Source organism: Scardinius erythrophthalmus (assembly GCF_964197995.2).
Source record: "Scardinius erythrophthalmus genome assembly, chromosome: 6".
Taxonomy (NCBI): domain Eukaryota; kingdom Metazoa; phylum Chordata; class Actinopteri; order Cypriniformes; family Leuciscidae; genus Scardinius; species Scardinius erythrophthalmus.
Genome location: NC_138226.1, coordinates 2,227,332 through 2,242,853, shown reverse-complemented (window position 1 = coordinate 2,242,853; position 15,522 = coordinate 2,227,332). Strand labels below are relative to the sequence as shown.

At 35.1% G+C, this 15,522-nt stretch overlaps 1 protein-coding gene across 2 annotated transcripts in view; it reads left to right on the top strand.

The window, feature by feature from the left end:
* The window catches only part of ccdc138 (coiled-coil domain containing 138), a 38,375-nt gene extending 26,719 nt beyond the window's left edge, over positions 1-11,656 (top strand). For both annotated transcript variants that reach the window (XM_081367684.1, XM_081367683.1), the window contains 5 exons: positions 679-795; positions 2,789-2,945; positions 5,680-5,856; positions 8,946-9,084; positions 10,199-11,656. In XM_081367684.1, the coding sequence (XP_081223810.1) occupies positions 679-795; positions 2,789-2,945; positions 5,680-5,856; positions 8,946-9,084; positions 10,199-10,337 (729 nt within the window). In that variant the 3' untranslated portion in view covers positions 10,338-11,656. The remainder of the gene's footprint in view (positions 1-678; positions 796-2,788; positions 2,946-5,679; positions 5,857-8,945; positions 9,085-10,198) is intronic.
* Positions 11,657-15,522: the final 3,866 nt, after the last annotated feature.

The window sequence follows — 15,522 nt, the reverse complement described above, 5'->3', positions numbered from 1 at the left end:
AATAACGACTTTATTCAGCAATTTCTAAGTAAACACAGTTAAGCACTTCCTGGTTCTACGTCAGAACGCCGGCTCGCCATTGGCCAGCTCCTGCATCAGCTTCACACGCATGTGTCGTGGTGCTCACATGACCAGCGTCGGCCAATGAGCCGGCGTTCTGACGCAGAACCAGGAAGTGCTTAACTGTGTTTACTGAGACACAGAAGAGACGAAATTGCTGAATAAAGTTATTTTTGTTTGTTTTTTGCACAAAAAAAGTATTTTTGTTGCTTCATAACATACATTTGAACCACTTTAGTCACATGGACTATTTTAACGATGTCTTTACTATCTTTCTGGGCCTTGAAAGTGGTAATTAAATTGCTGTCAATGAAGGGTCAGAAAGCTCTCAAATGTCATTGAAAATATCTTACTTTGTGTTCTGAAGATGAACGAAGGTCTTACATATTTGGAACGACATGAGGGCGAGTAATTACTGACAGAACTTAAATTTTTGGGTGACTAACCTTTTAAAGGTCGATTCTGAGTTCACGGGTTCTCCAGCATGATTTTAAAACATTATAAAAATCATTTATTAAACATTTCAGGATTCTAACAGCTGGTCGCTTAAAAATAAGTGTATGATAATTGTGCATGTGGTTGTAAAGTATTATCCTGTGATTATTGTGATGTTGTCAGGCGCTGCCAGTGCTGGTGGAGCATCTTCATCAGGCGTCAGTGATGGAGTCGTCTCTCCTGCTGTCTCTGATCCGCTGTATCTACTGTTGTCTGATGCTTCTGGAGCGCAGCACACAGGTACCAAACACACCCGTGGCCCATCATCAGAGGTGGACAGGAACAAACTACATTTACCGGAGTACTGTACTTTAGTACACTTTTTGAGTATCTGTACTTTACTTGAGTATTATTTTTTTCTGGAAACTTTTTACTTTAACTTCACTACATTTGAAAGACAAATATCGTACTTTTTACTCCACTACATTTCTGTCAAAGTCCTTGAGTAGAAAGTAGTAACGTCATTTTGGTTGGAAATGAACGTCAGGTTGACGTCAGAACTCGACTGATGTTGGATTCTGACATCAACCTGATTTTCATTTTCAACGTTGGGTTTGGTCTTCTTTTTTCATTGTTCATTGTTTTGGAGCTTATAGATAACAATAAGGCTAACATATTCATACTAAAAACCAAAAAACTTTAAACAGGGAATTATTTGGGTGTCCGAAACCTTTGTGGACGTTATTGAGTGACTTATTCAATCTCACATTCAATCCCACTACTGGAACTGTGTTCTAGAAATAAATGTGATATTGATATGAGGGTAGGCAGGCATAGATTCAGAGGCATAAGGTACTGTAAGTGTTACATACAACAATGCAACAATAATAAAACAATGTATTGACATTTACTTGTTACTTTTGATAATTAAGTACTTTTTTTAAATACGAGAACTTCTGTACTTTTACTTAAGTAAAAATCGGTCTTTACAACTTTTACTTGTAACTGAGTAATATTTGACCAGTAGAATCTGTACTTTCACTCAAGTAAGGAAGTTGTGCTACCATCTGACTTTATCAACAAATGGCAAAATGAATGCAATCAGTTGTGATTGGAGAAACAAAGCTTTTCAAAACTTTAAAATCCGAAAGATTTCTGTTAGGGCTACACTTCAAAAACGTTCATAAAGAGATCAAAAATTAAATATGTATGAATCGAGCCATTTAATCCAAGCCTTCTGAAGAGACACGATAGCTTTCTATGATGAACAGATTAAATGTAGGCTTTTTTATTTACATTGATCAGTGAACATACATAGAGCACTCAAATATAACTTAATTTGTGTTTTAAAGATGAACAAAAGTCTTATGGGTTTGGAACTATCCCCTTAAAATTGACCGATAATCGGTTTTACCGATATTTAAATTTTTTTCTCCCAATAATTCTCATAAAATGCGATTCGAAATGGACCCTAATGTAATGTCTTCACTGTTTTTGTTTGTTTTTTTCCTGACCAAACATGTATAATTATTCCAGTGAACTTGTTGTCTTTACTCTTTCGCTTAATAAACAACAGCTAAACTTTGGTTTCAGACAAGTTTGCAATTTATGTTCTCCATTTAAAAACATTAGACTTTGCCAATTTATTTTGCCTATTGATAATAATATTTCTGCTGTTGTAAAAAAGCATGTCATAATGCTATTATTATTGTGATTATGAAGATCACAACATTTGAACAAAACGGAAGTAAAACTACATATCGGTTCTGCATACCGATTATCGGACATATAAACGGACAAATAATCTGTAATCAGTTATTTTTAATATTGATCGATCTCTATTTAAAAAAACTGCCTGGCTGCACATTATGAAAGTGCAACGTGTGTTTTTTTTTATTATTTTCACTTAAATAGAAACACAATAATACAAATAATTGAATAAAAATAAATAAATAAAATCCAATAATAATGAGAAAAAATGTATAAAACAATAATATTAAGCTCAGCAATCTGAGGCAGGCGATGCTTCTTCTTCTTCATCATCATCATCATCTCTCACAGTTCAGTTTCCACATGCTTTAGATCAAAGGAAGCTGCTTAAATCACAAGTTTTGCTAATTTTTTGTCTGCTGCATGTCCAAAAACTAGCTTTGTCTGAAGTTTTGTAAAAAGCATTTACACGTTTCCTAATGTATTATTATTAGATGTTGATTTGATGCAGGCAGGCAGACGGACGCCCCAGTGCCTGCAGCGGTGTGTGTTTTAACGCCACATCTCGCTCTCTCTCTTCCAGCACGCTGTCCTGACCTCCACGCTGAGGCGGCTGGGTGAGGAGGTGTCTCGAGGGTCATGTGACCCGGCTCGCCCGCGTGTGTGTCCACTGTTTAAGAGCTCCTGTCTTCACACACGCTTTCTGTGCAGCCTCATCATCATCAAAACCATCAGTCAAGGTCGAGTCAGCTTCATTTATACAGCGCTTTTTACAATACAGAGTGTTTCAAAGCAGCTTTACAGAGATAACAGGAGAATAATGCAACAAAGTTTATTTCCAGAAGAAAATAGCGTCATAGTCCATCTTAAGTAAGTTCAGTGATGGTTCATTTTTTTGCAAAAAAGTTATTAATTTAGTTCATTTATATATATATATATACAGCCACTCTGGAGAAAACTGTGATGTTTCATCCAGCTCTCATAAAATGGTGTCAATGCAGGCAGAATATTAAATTAAATGTCCCCAACTAAGCAAACCAAAAGGAAAAAAGGCGAGGTCAAACAAGTCTGAGCAATAATGTCCTGAAATGAGTCTAATAGACCAGAATCACTTAGGGAAATATAGGACAGTGATTATCATGCAGTGCATTTAGTATTTTCATATTGTGCAAAAAGAATAGTTTTTTTCTCTCTGGTAACACTTTACAATAAGGTTCCAGCATTAGTTAACATGATCTAACAATGAAAAATACTTCTAAAGCATTTATTAATATTACTTAATATTAATTTCAACATTTACTAATACATTATTGAAATCAAAAGTTGTATCTTTTTGTGATCATATATATATGTATAAATGTAAAGATAAATAGACAATCACTATATGCATTAATATCATTAAAGTTGCAAATGAGCAACTGCATTTTAATTATAAACAAGTTCAATTAAACCATCAAAATATGAGGAAAATATTTGATTTTTTTATTATTATTTTAAATATGAGGGAAGAACTTGGTTAAGGTATTTATCTGACAAAATCATATGGCAAATAAAGCAAACAGGTTTTTATTTTACTATACAAAACAAATGCATAAAAAGCCAAAAAGCTTAGAGGAAAAAACAATCATTGATTGCAACATAATCAGTTATTAATATCTCATTGGTTCTCTTGTTTTTGCATGTGTTCAACATTTCTTTGTACAAAATGATGGCGGCACAATTTGTCATGTTGCATTGCGTAATTATCACTAATAAAACAATCGACTCCAAGCATAACTGCGCAATATGACTACAAAATATTTCGTAATATTTGAACAAAAATTTTGAAGAATTTTTTTTTTAACGAAGATACAATTTTTTTTAGGCTGGAAATCACTTTTGCCCACTAATGTATATATGTATGGGTTAGGTATGCATGTATATATAAAAATATTAATTATATATAAAAATACGAATTATATATATATATATATATATATATATATATATATATATATATATATATATTACACACACACACACACTTGCTCGTGATGATGAGCAATTGTTGTATGTTCACGTTTAGGCTCGTTCTCTGCATGTTTTTGACCTCTGCTCTCTCTCTGACATGATGATTTGCCTGTCTCTGCAGCAGATGGCAGTGTTGTACACGAGTCTGCTGTCCATCTCATACTTTATAGGCTTAAAAAAACACACAAAGTCAATTTTCCATTAATAAAGTTTATTTCTGACACCAAAGTCATAGAAAAATCGGAGATGCATCATGGAAATGAATAACGTTGAAGTCGTGAACATTCCTATAGTCAGTATAAATAACTCAAGCTGCATTAATGTCTAAAACATCTCATTAACACGAGTCTCTATTCTACTGGAGGTCTTATAAAGTTTTCAGTCAGAAAATCTTATGGCATTAAATGTTGCACTTCAAAAGATGCAAATCATCCTCGTTTTCCAGCACAAATATCTAAACGTTCTTAAATCAAGACACATTTACTGAAGCAGAATTACATGAATATAGTATAATACGGTTTATCATACAAAAATTTATAAAGTTTCCTTGAAAAGTGCATTTATATTGCAGTGCTATATATAAATGATTCTGTGTTTTATTTATATATTTGCATTTAGAATATTGTTTCAAGTCTTTATTTCAATAATGCTAGATTGTTTCAAAGCAGCTTCACATGATAAACAGGAAAATAACAGAATCAGGGATGCAAACGTCATCAAATATGATTTACTTCAGTTTAATAACTGTAAGGTTCATTATGAAACGAGTTAAAAGCAGCGATAACAGTAGTGTCGTTATTCAAGGCAAGGCAAGTTTATTCATACAGCACATTTCATACACTATAGTAATTCAAAGTGCTTTACACAGAAAGGAATTAAAATAACCACAAAATAAAAGCAAGGAAAATTAAAACAGTTATTAAAGGAATTAAAAGAGATATATGATACAGTTATAAAATTAATTAAAAGAGTAAAAAGATGATGCATTGATAAACTTCTAATCCGGCAAAACACCGGTGTATGATATTTTTCAACTCCCAGTGATTACACCGTGTGTGTGTGTGTGTGTGTGTGTGTGTGTGTGTGTGGTGTTCTTTCAGCACGCCTAAGATATATTGGACGTCTCCGATAGACCCGATTTTTCCCTAAAGTCGCACAGGAGGAGCTGTAGGACTCGGGACTCTACTAACCCATCAGTCCAAACCCCACAGATTTGTTCTTCTGTTATTATTCAGCTTGAGTGTGTTCAATGTTGATTCAGTTTAGTTCAATAACGGCGTCTTCAACGGAAGGGAATCAGTCAAAACTAACTTTAGCTGGACAATAACTTTATTCTAGAGCTGCTGTAAAGCCAAAACAATCTCTGCTACTGTAATCTCCTATTATCACTGTAAAGCTGCTTTGGAACGATCTATAGTGTTAAAAGCGCTGTATAAATGAAGGTGACGACTTCTTCTCCTGTAGTGGACGTTCTGGCTCAGGCTGTAGACGTGTTGGCGTGTGCGGTGCGCACCGATGAAGGACAGGCGCTGTTCCTGGAGTACCAGGCTCTGCCGGTGGTTCTGGTTCTGCTGAGAGGAGGGAGTCCCGGTCTGCTGGCTCGGTCCACGGGTGTCCTGATACAGATGAGCTCAGAGTCACGTGAGAAACACTTCATGCTACACGCCATTGAGACGTGTCCGCTATACTGAAGTCATGTGAATCTGCTGTTGATAGAAGAGTCACAACTCTGATGATCGTTTAATCGGTTTTCAGTCTTTTAATGCCACGGGCTCCCAAATATGATCTTCCTTAAATTTAATAGTCCTAATAAGTATATTTTTAATTTTTAATAATAATCCTATATTTTTATAAGTATAAAGACCCAGTAAAATGCGTAAAATATTTGTACATGATTGCATTGCAAATATTTTTTATTTATTTAATTTAATTTAATATTTTTTTGGTTTTAATCCAATTATTTATTTTAATCAAATGTATTAATTTATTACTTATTTAAATCAAATTGCGTTTTTTGCATTTTTTATCAAATTATTTTATTTTATTTTAATCTAATCAAATGCTAAAAATGCTAATTTTAGTATTTTTATTTATTTAAATATTTTTTATTTTATTTAATCCCATTAAATTTTGTTTTGTTTTAATCAAATTATTATTTTTTATTTTTTTATTTATTACTTATATATCAAATTGTGTTTATTTATTTAAATTTGTTTTAATAAAATGCATTTATGTATTTAAGTAGTTTTATTTATTTAAATAAATGTTTGTTTATTTATTATTTATTGAAAACAAATGTATTTGTTTTGGTTTTTAATATTTTTTTAATATAAATTTATTTTAATAAAATATATTTATTTTAATCAATTTGAATTTATTTAAATAAATTATAATTGTAATAATTTTAATCAAATGTTTTATTGAGTTGTTTTTATTTATTTCAATCCAATTTTATGATAAATTTTATATCGTTTTTTTATTAATTTAATACTCTTTCTTTTAGTTTAATCTTATTTTTTTTACTTTTTCATGCACACCTAAGCGCTCCCCACTGGACTCCAGTTTGAAAACCGGAGTATGCTTGATTTAATTCAGTCATGGTCTTTGTGGTTCAGTAATAGGTTTAATTAAATTCCCATCACAGTGTAACGGCGGTGTACAGTATCAGGTCACTGATGTGATTTTGATGTGGTGTTGCTCATGTTCAGGCCCGGTGGACTGTGAGCTGGTGAAAAACACTCACGAATCGTAAAGTGAGTGCGTTTACGAGAAGGGCCAGGAATGTGCCTTTCGCTTTCTTACGCGTGACACTGAACAGACGTGTGTAGCGCGAGCACTTTACAGTGAGCTGGCCTGGCAATTAGGGAGCTTTACAGGAGGATAATTATGTGAACGTGTGAAGGGTGGAGCGCGAGGTCACGTCTCAAGGTCAGCTGTGGTTGTCTGGTCGAAGCTTTAATGTGCTCCATGTGTCCTAAATCAGCTCAGACTAAAGACTTTAACAGACGGCCTGAGACCTGTGAGAGAGGTCGGACCAGCAAGCAGAAGTTCAGAAATTAAAGGATTAGTTCACTTTAAAATGAAAATCTCATTTCATGATTTACTCTTCCTCAAGCCATCCCAGGTGTATATGAATTTCTTCTTTCAGACGAATACAATCAGAGTTATATTAAAAAATATCCTTGGCTCTTCCAAGTTTTATAATGGCAGTGGATTGCAACCAACAGACTGAAGCTTAAAAACGTGCATCCATCCATCATAAAAGTGCATCTATCCATCATAAGTACATCTATCCATCATAAGTGCATCCATCCATCTTAAAAGTGCATCTATCCATCATAAGTGCATCTATCCATCATAAGTGCATCCATCCATCTTAAAAGTGCATCTATCCATCATAAGTGCATCTATCCATGATTAAAGTGCATCTATCCATGATAAAAGTGCATCTATCCATCATAAAAGTGCATCTATCCATCATAAGTACATCTATCCATCATAAGTGCATCCATCCATCTTAAAAGTGCATCTATCCATCATAAGTGCATCTATCCATGATTAAAGTGCATCTATCCATGATAAAAGTGCATCTATCCATCATAAAAGTGCATCTATCCATCATAAGTACATCTATCCATCATAAGTGCATCCATCCATCTTAAAAGTGCATCTATCCATCATAAGTGCATCTATCCATGATTAAAGTGCATCTATCCATGATAAAAGTGCATCTATCCATCATTAAAGTGCATCTATCCATCATTAAAGTGCATCTATCCATCATAAAAGTGCATCTGTCATCATAAAAGTGCATCTATCCATCATTAAAGTGCATCCATCCATCATAAAAGTGCATCTATCCATCATAAAAGTGCATCTGTCCATCATAAAAGTGCATCTATCCATCATAAAAGTGCATCTATCCATCATAAAAGTGCATCTATCCATCATAAAAGTGCATCTATTCATCATTAAAGTGCATCTATCCATCATAAAAGTGCATCTAATTATCATAAAAGTGCATCTATCCATCATAAAAGTGCATCTATCCATCATAAAAGTGCATCTATTCATCATAAAAGTGCATCTATCATCATAAAAGTGCATCTATCCATCATTAAAGTGCATCTATCCATCATTAAAGTGCATCTATCCATCATTAAAGTGCATCTATCCATCATAAAAGTGCATCTATCCATCATTAAAGTGCATCTATCTGTCATTAAAGTGCATCTATCCGTCATTAAAGTGCATCTATCTGTCATTAAAGTGCATCTATCCGTCATTAAAGTGCATCTTTCCATCATAAAAGTGCATCTATTCATCATTAAAGTGCATCTATCCATCATAAAAGTGCATCTATTCATCATAAAAGTGCATCTATCCATCATAAAAGTGCATCTATCCATCATAAAAGTGCATCTATCCATCATTAAAGTGCATCTATCCATCATTAAAGTGCATCCATCCATCATAAAAGTGCATCTATCCATCATAAAAGTGCATCTATCCATCATAAAAGTGCATCCATCCATCATAAAAGTGCATCTATCCATCATAAAAGTGCATCTATCCATCATAAAAGTGCATCCATCCATCATAAAAGTGCATCTATCCATCATAAAAGTGCATCCATCCATCATAAAAGTGCATAGTCCATGAAAAAAGTGACAATATGACAGATTTTTCCCACAATGAGAATCCCTGACTGATGTTCCTCTGTCCATCAGGGTTGCTGTCGGCTTTTCTGGATCAGTGCAGCACAGAAGATTTCTTCCGCTGCGCCTCGATGTTCCTCCGTAACCCTCGTGTGGAGCCGTCACTGATGGAGAAGATGCTCATGCTCCTCCAGAAGCTCTCCAGTGTCCGGTTAGTCTCTCCTCCTCTAACACGGGGGTTCTCAAACGGGTCCAGGGACCCGCAAGGGACAAACGTTTAGAGGAAAACTGTGTAATAATAAATAATTAACTGTGTAATAATAAATAAATAATAACAATAAGGTTGAAATTAACTAACTAAATAAAATTTAAAAAACACATTTGGAAAAAATCACATTTGATTAAAATAAGTAATAAATGAACACTTTGTAATAAAATTAAAATAAATAAAAAATATTTAAATAATAAGAAATAAAAATAAGATTAAGATTAATCCAATTAACTAACAAGATAATTACATTTAATTGTAAATAAAAAATAATAAAATAAATCACATTTGATTCAAATAACTAATAAATTAATACATTTGAATCAGATTAATTTAAATAAATATAAAAATATTATTTAAATAAATAATAAATTAAGATTAAACCAATTAACTAAATAAATAAATATATTTGAGTATCAAATCAAATTTGATTCTAATAACTAATAAGTTAATGAAGTTAAATAAATAAATATTTGTTACAATAAATACAAATAAGATTAAACAAATTAACTAAATAAATCACATTTGATTTAAAGTTAATAAATTAATATATTTGAATACAGTAAATTAAAATAAAGAAATAAAATATGAAAATGATTAAATACATTTGATTAAAATAAAATAAAGAAATATCACATTTGATTAAAATAACTAATAAATTAATAAAAATACAAATGCATTTTGAAATTAATGCAAATAAATAAAATATTTAAGTAAATAATAAATAAATAAGAGAAAAAACATTTGATTTAAATAAAAAATAAAATAAATAAATAAATAAAATGTAATTAAAATAAATAACACATTTATCAGTACAGTACTACACTGACTAGATAAAAAAATGCAATTATGTAACGTAACAGAAACTAAATATTTGCCAAATAATATTTTACACAATATTCATAATGTAATTTTTTCACATTATCTTCATGCATGAGGTCCCTCTCACGAGGGGACTTCACTGGAAAACCTTCTTCCTGTCGGTCCTGTTGAAGAGGGATCAGCTGTAGGTCATGTGTGTATTGGGAGGTTCAGCTGTGGTTCTGTTTGGTTGCAGGAAGAACAAGCGTCTGTTTGAAGTGTCGTCGCTGCATTTGTTGCTGCAAGAGATGCACCGAACCGCTGACCGTTCTCAAGCCTTTCTCAACATCAACCTCAGCTCCATCCTGCTCAATCTGGGCATGCTCACACGCTAATAACACGCCCACAACACGCTCATAACACGCTCATAACACGCCCACAACGCGCTCATAACACGCTCATAACACGCCCACAACACGCTCATAACACGCCCATAACACACCCATAACACGCTCATAACATGCCAATAACACGCCCACAACACGCTCATAACACGCCCACAACACGCTCATAACACGCCCACAACACGCTCATAACACGCCCATAACACACCCACAACACGCTCATAACACGCCCACAACACGCTCATAACACGCCCATAACATGCTAATAACACGCCCACAACACGCTCATAACACGCCCACAACACGCTCATAACATGCTCATAACACACCCATAACATGCTAATAACACGCCCGCAACACGCTCATAACACGCTCGGAACACGCTCGTAACACGCCCGTAACACGCCCACAACACGCTAATAACACGCCCACAACACGCTCATAACACGCTCGGAACACGCTCGGAACACGCCCGGAACACGCTCGGAACACGCCCGTAACACACCCACAACACGCTCATAACACGCTAATAACACGCCCATAACACGCTAATAACACGCCCACAACACGCTCGTAACATGCCCATAACACGCTCACAACACGCTAATAACACGGCCATAACACGCTAATAACACACCCACAACACGCTCGTAACATGCCCATAACACGCTCACAACACGCTAATAACACGGCCATAACACGCCCACAACACGCCCACAACACGCTCATATCACGCCCAACACGCTCATAACACGCCCATTACACGCTCACAACACGCTACTAACACGCCCATAACAAGCTCATAACACGTGCCACGTTTCACTCCTGTGCCTTGATTGGTTCTGTGTATCTAGTCATCCCCTCCTCCTCTTCTGTGAAATGCTGTGCTGAATGCTGCTTTCACACTGAACTGGATGATTTTACACTATCAAGCTCCTAAAAGAACGTTGCACTGTATTTGAAGTCTCCTGGAGTCGAATCATAGATGAATCTGAGATCTGAGGGTTATGATACTTCAGTGGCGTTGACATTCTGCCAAACGCCGTCTTTTGTGTTTCACAGAACATTTTATACAGTGCAATCTTATTTATTTTTGTATACATTGAAATAATGAATTTGATGTTTTATGTTTCAAACATTAACTCAATTAAACTGGTCTGTGATTAGATTAGTGACGTGGGTTGATTTGATCATGCACTGCAAAAATATTTATGCCTAAATTTAAATTTCATGTATTTGAATTGCATATAAAATTTCCATCCATTTGTATTACGCCGTTTTAATTTTAACTAATAAACGAAATGCGATGCATATTTGTCGGTCATGCATAAATAAAACGGGTGCGATTTCTGCAATAGTATTAATAAACTGAATGTGCTTTAAATATATTTATCATCAATAATTTGTTTGTATTCTGTATAATATTCTGTGTATTTGTATAATTTCTGAATATTGCTTGTTCCACAGCTAATTCACATTAACACAATTGTTTTTACAATCATTTGAAAAAATGCATTTTGAAAATATGATTATTTTAATACAATCAAATAGGTAGAAATAGTTAAAGTTTTTTTTTTTGAGTACAGAAATCCTACCCGTTTAGTTTATGCATGACCTTAAGTTCATTAGTTTGTTTGTTAAATCTCTGTAATCCAAATGGATAGAAATCTTACATGCAATTCAAATGCATAAATCTTACATTTAATACTACATTGTTTTTGGAGGGTATAAATCCTTTATATGACATAACTGCTGTAAAACATGATTGTTTTAAAGTGTTACAGTGTTTCAAAAATGACTGTTTTCAAACAGGTTTCCTCATGATACTCCCCTGTCTGTCATTGGTCAGTTAAACAGGTGAACTCACGTGATTGGTCGAGCCAGAACTCAGTGACTGACTCTGAACATTAAAGCTACAATATGTAAATTTTCCGCCGCTAGGGGTCGCTAACCTCTTACAATAACAAAGGGATATATTGATGATGCATAAGCAGAATTATGGAACTTGTCATCAAGCTGATGGATCTAATAATGTTTATGGATGAGTGAATACACTGATGTTTTTAACATGACTGTGGAATGAAGCAGGGCGCGAGTGCTAATGAGAGACAGATCTCAGCGCCACACGCGAGTCCCGCGGATATAAAGGAATGAGGACATTTATTCTATTATTAACTTACCCGCAAGTGCTGAATAACACTCACACAGGGCAGTTTATTAGACGAATGAAACTTGTAAGGGAATGCAGCGCTGTTTCACTTGCTCTACACTATCACACTAAACTGCATTTGAGTGTGTTACAGTTAAAATGTTATTCTGTGTGTGAGTTTGTCTGTATGAGACTAGCAGTGAGCTAGATCAACATTAGCATAACATACTGATCATATTCTAACATTCAATCATGTTGAGCTGTATAACATTGATTAGTTTTATGTACATTTGTGCGTCTCTGTCGAGTCGAAGTTAGTCGCGGACGCTAGCTCTCGTCATCTCAAAAACGCCACGCTGATATTGATCCTCGTTTTAGTTCTCCTTTTGTCCCAAAGTCTGCTTGCCATGGTCCATCATGTTTGAACCATAGACAGTATATAAACTGGACACAGCGACCCCATAGGTTTCAACAGAGAAAAGTGAAGTCAATTAGAAGCACTCACTTCCTGATGGGGGGCGACTGCGCAGACTCACACTGAGCTTGACGACGTGGATGTGACGTGAGCAACCCGTCTGTCTTCTAGTAGCTGTGCCGAGAGAAATCTGAATCCATGAGCTAGGAGCAGGAGCAACTTTTGCTAAGTATTCATTTCTGATTAATTACTTTGTCATTTTGCCTCCACGTCCCCCCGATTGCCCGCGAGCTTCTCCTCCTGTCCATACGGTAATCTCTCTACTGTGCGACAGAGAGTCGCGTGGTTATGATGCAATCGTTAGCCTATTTTTACAATAACTGCATCTACGGGGCCATAACGTAAGATGCAAGGTAATGGAGCCTTTTATACATTTTCGTGTTTCTTTAGCAATAAATAATGGACAAATGGAGTCTTTAAACGCCTCAGATGTAAAGTTATTCGCTGTCAAAGTGACGCCAAAATGAATGGGAGTCAATGGGATGCTAACAGCAGGTGATGGTCCGCTAATCAATGGCGGCTCGGGGAAGCTTCAATATTTTATGAAACCCTGCCCCCCTGGTTTGAACGAAACATCAGCGTGAGCGTGCACTAACGCAGTTGTCCACGTCTGTCGCCATGGTTACTACGGCAGTACGAGCGGAAACCAGGGATAACGCGGATATTACGTCATTGACAGGTGACAAGTGAACAGGGACGAGCCACTATTTATAATTGGAATAATTGGGATATTGTAAGTCCACAACTGCAGGAAATATATCACACTGTGCAAGTGATTTTTGGATATTTTATTATAAAATAAAATGAACTGAATTACTCACACCAGTTTCTCTTCTTTTATTCTCTTCAAATATTGTTTTAACAGACGTTTTATTTGTTTTAAACGTCCCTTGTTGCATTTCTGTTAGTAGTATTGCCGCTGAAACATTGAAAGCTCGTGCGTGGAGCGGCTCGTTCTCCGTCAGGCGGATGTTGTGTGTGTGACTGTTTTCAAGCTGGTCCGGTCGAGCTGGACTGGCGTTTCTTTTTCCCCGTCTTCTGTCACATTGTTTATCAGCATGATGAATGTTTGCTTGAGCTGAATGAGTTCCAGGCCCGAACACACTGATGTTTCGTCCAGATGGAGCTGGCTTTGGTTTGGACTGGACCGAACGTCTCTGTGAGTCTGTTCTCAATCACACATCCAGGAAACATGTTCCTGTTGTAATGAAGAAACCCTCTGCTAGATGCTGAAGCTCACACTGGCTCAGGAAGCCTCCATAATTCCTCTAGTTGGTTTAAAGCTGTATTACGCACATGTGATGTAAAACTGCAGACATAATATTAAAGATTTTAACTTTGGCAGAAATATTGAGTGTCTGAAAAAGGACTTAGCCTAATTCTCCTGTTTCTTCAAGGTGATCTGCGTCATTTCCAGCGTCACCAGACAGAACCGTTCTCCAGTGTGTTTGGTGTGAGGTGGTTTGGTTAGTCCTTGCTGGTAATGAGTCATTTTCTGATATTTACAGCTCAAAGAACAGGTCCTGTACACCAGCAGGGTCATTAGCCGAGAAACGGTCATTGAGATGAATGGGAACGCTAACTGATAGAGATATAAACAGATTTAATACACACTTCTCATCTCTACACACGTGATTTATAGAAACGAGCACACTTTGCAAGTTCAAAAATACTGGAGTCCAAATGATCAAAACTGAAACTATTTACTAAAACGGGTTTGCACAATATGCATTTTTTTTTTAAAACAAAATTATATATAATATTAACGTTCTCTCTCTCTCTCTCTCTCTCTCTCTCTCTCTCTCTCTCTCTCTCTCTCTCTCTCTCTCTCTCTCTCTCTCTCTCTCTCTCTCTCTCTCTCTCTCTCTCTCTCTCTCTCTCTCTCTCTCTCTCTCTCTCTCTCTAATGGGTTTCTATTTTAATATACTTTAAAGTGTAATTTATTCCTGTGATCAAAGCTGAATTTTCAGCATCATTACTCCAGTTTTCAGTGTCACATGATCCTTCAGAAATCACTCTAATATGATGATTTGATGCTCAAGAAACAGTTATGATTATTATCAATGTTGAAAACAGTTTTGCTGCTTCATATTTTGTCAGAACCTGTAATATTCAGGATTCTTTGGTGAATAAAAAGTACAGCATTTATTCCAAATAAAAATATTTTCTAACAATGTAAATCTTTACGAACACTTTTTATCAATTTAATACATTCTTGCTGAATAAAAGTATTAATTTCTTTAAAAAAAGAAAAGAAAAATTCTGACCCCAAACTTATGAACGGTAGAGTATATTGTTACAAAAGATTTCTATTTTAAATAAATGCTATTCTTTTTAAACTTTTTATTCATCACAGAATCCTAAAAAAATGTTTCATCATATTAGAGTGATTTCTGAAGGAGTAATGATGCTGAAAATTCAGCTTTGCATAACAGAAATAAATTATAGTTTTAAGTATGCTAAAATAGAATAACATTATTTGAAATTGTAATAATATTTCACAATATTACTGTTTTTTTCTGTATTTTTGATCAAATAAATGCAGCCTTGGT